Source organism: Pterocles gutturalis, unplaced genomic scaffold (genome assembly GCF_000699245.1).
Source record: "Pterocles gutturalis isolate BGI_N339 unplaced genomic scaffold, ASM69924v1 scaffold21862, whole genome shotgun sequence".
In the NCBI taxonomy this organism is placed as follows: domain Eukaryota; kingdom Metazoa; phylum Chordata; class Aves; order Pterocliformes; family Pteroclidae; genus Pterocles; species Pterocles gutturalis.
Window position 1 is genome coordinate 279 of NW_010110768.1, and position 2,128 is coordinate 2,406.

A 2,128-nucleotide genomic window follows, 5' to 3' on the forward strand; every position below is an offset into this window, starting at 1 on the left:
AGGGTGACCCCTGCACCCCACAAAGGGCTTCTCCATCCTTCCTCCTCCATCCTCCCCCTCCCCACAGCCCCATCACCGATTACCCCGGGCTTCGAGGCTAATGCCCAACACCTGACCGGCTTATTCCCCTGAGTCTCTTATCAGCTTAAGGACCAGGGACATCTGCTCCCCCTGCCCTCCCCGAGAGCTGGAGGAGTCTTGAGGCTTCGAGCAGGAGGGTGAGGGCTCAGTCGACGGCGTCTCCTCTCCGATGGGTCTCTGAGCGTCTCCGCCACCGAGAGGGGCAGCCCCTCGTCCCCCGAGGTAAGTGGCTTTGCTCCCTCCAGGTACAGATGGCATCAGGGGGTCCCCAAGGTTTGGGGACTTGGGTGGTGCCACAGCTTTTGGCTCCTCTGCGGCAAGCATCGCGCGGCTGGCTGTGGCCCGAATCGCGCGGCTGGCTGTGCCCCGAGGGCGTCGATGGGGAGAGGAGCACGGGGCACACACACCATGAGCAGCCCCCAAAGCCAGCAGGGTCTGGGGGACACACGCTTGAGACCTTCCAAAGCAGGGCCAAGGCATGTTTCAGCTTCATCACAGTTACTTTTTTATTTGAAAGGTTGCAGCCAGGCTTTCAAACCCAAGTTTTAACGTGGGAATAGATTTCAGTAGCGCAGGCCAGCCATGCGGGAATCTCACAAAACCCTTGGACGGGCTTTTGGGAACAAGAGCTGGGCTTTTCCAACCCCACAGCCCCAAAAATCCTTCTGCTGCAGCAAGCAATGCCTCTGCATGCAAACATCTGAGCCCAGAGCAACAACAGGACCATAATCTGTGTTATCACTCACCTGGGGGGGAAGGCACGGGAGAGGTGAGAAGAGAAGAAAAAATAAAAGATACTTAGGTCCTTGGAAAACCTGCAAAGGTCCCCAAGCACGGGACACCGATCAGGAAGGTCTGGTTTGCAGACCTGGGCATCCAGGTTTTCCTATGAGGCTGCTGCTCCAACAGCCCCGGCTTTTCTCCGGGCTCAGCCCCCCCGGCTGAACCAGCCACCTCGTGTCTTGGGGAGACCAGTGGAAGCAAAGAGCTCTTTAAAAACCAGGCGGGATCCTCCTCCGCTGCTCAAACCGCATCTGTCGCTCGATGTCCCTGCGGACAACAAGCAAAGGAAAGTCTGGTTACAGCAGATGTGACACAAAGGGGTTTGGAAGGCACCTCCTGGTTTTTTTTTTATCATCCCCCACCTCTTGCAGTACTATCGGGGCCGAAGCAATAGTTCTAAAGTGCCTTAGGAGAAGCCCAGACACGAATAACGCCCCGTTTCCCTGCGGTTCCAGGGCAAAATGGCTCAGGACATGACGGAGAAGGAGCTGCTGAAGATGGAGCTGGACCAGCTGAAGAGGGAGGTGAAGAACGAGAGGCAAATGGTGAGTTTTTCACCCAAAACACAAAGGGGCTGTTCCCTGGGGTAACTTCCAGACCTGATCATGCTGCAAAGGAGAAAAAAAAAAAACACAACCCCTGAAATTAAACCTCAACTAGAGGCACAAGCATGTGCACTCACACCTCTCCCCCTGAGGCAATGTCCCCCTCGGGCTTAGCCCCACGTCCCAGAGCCCGGGAGCTGCAGCCCCGCACCCGGCGAGGCGCCCGCAGCACCCCAGGGATGCTCTCCCCGTGCTGGGTGGGATTTTCACGGCCACAGTTCCCCTCTCCCAGCTGCAGGAATAGGTTTGCAGGCAGCCGATGAGCGGGTGCGCAGCTCTGCAGGGAGGATTCGATCCCAGAACCCATGCGGAGTGTCTCCTTCCTTGGCAGGTCTCCAAAACCGGCAAAGAGATCAAGGAGTACATCGAGTCCATGGCGGGCGAAGACCCGCTGCTGAAAGGCGTCCCCGAGGACAAGAACCCCTTCAAGGAGAAGGGCGGCTGTACGATCAGCTGACGACCCCGCTGCTGTCACCTCTGGGCACAGGGATGTTCCCATCAGCAAGCCAAGACTGTCAGAAACCTGCTTTCCCTGTAGCCTGACCTCAGCGCTGGGGAGTCCAGAACCAAAGCGTAGCGCACGTAAAGGATGGCAAAAGGAAAAAAGAAAAAAAAAAAAGGAAAAAAATAGAAGGGAAAAAAAAAAAAAAAAAAAAATT

At 56.3% G+C, this 2,128-nt stretch overlaps 1 protein-coding gene across 1 annotated transcript; it reads left to right on the forward strand.

The window, feature by feature from the left end:
• The first annotated feature begins 1,325 nt into the window (after window positions 1-1,325).
• GNGT2 (guanine nucleotide binding protein (G protein), gamma transducing activity polypeptide 2) lies at window positions 1,326-1,926 on the forward strand. Its single transcript, XM_010073529.1, has 2 exons — window positions 1,326-1,409; window positions 1,801-1,926. Exons 1-2 carry the CDS (start codon window positions 1,326-1,328, stop codon window positions 1,924-1,926), a joined length of 210 nt encoding a protein of 69 aa, XP_010071831.1.
• The last annotated feature ends 202 nt before the right edge of the window (window positions 1,927-2,128 follow it).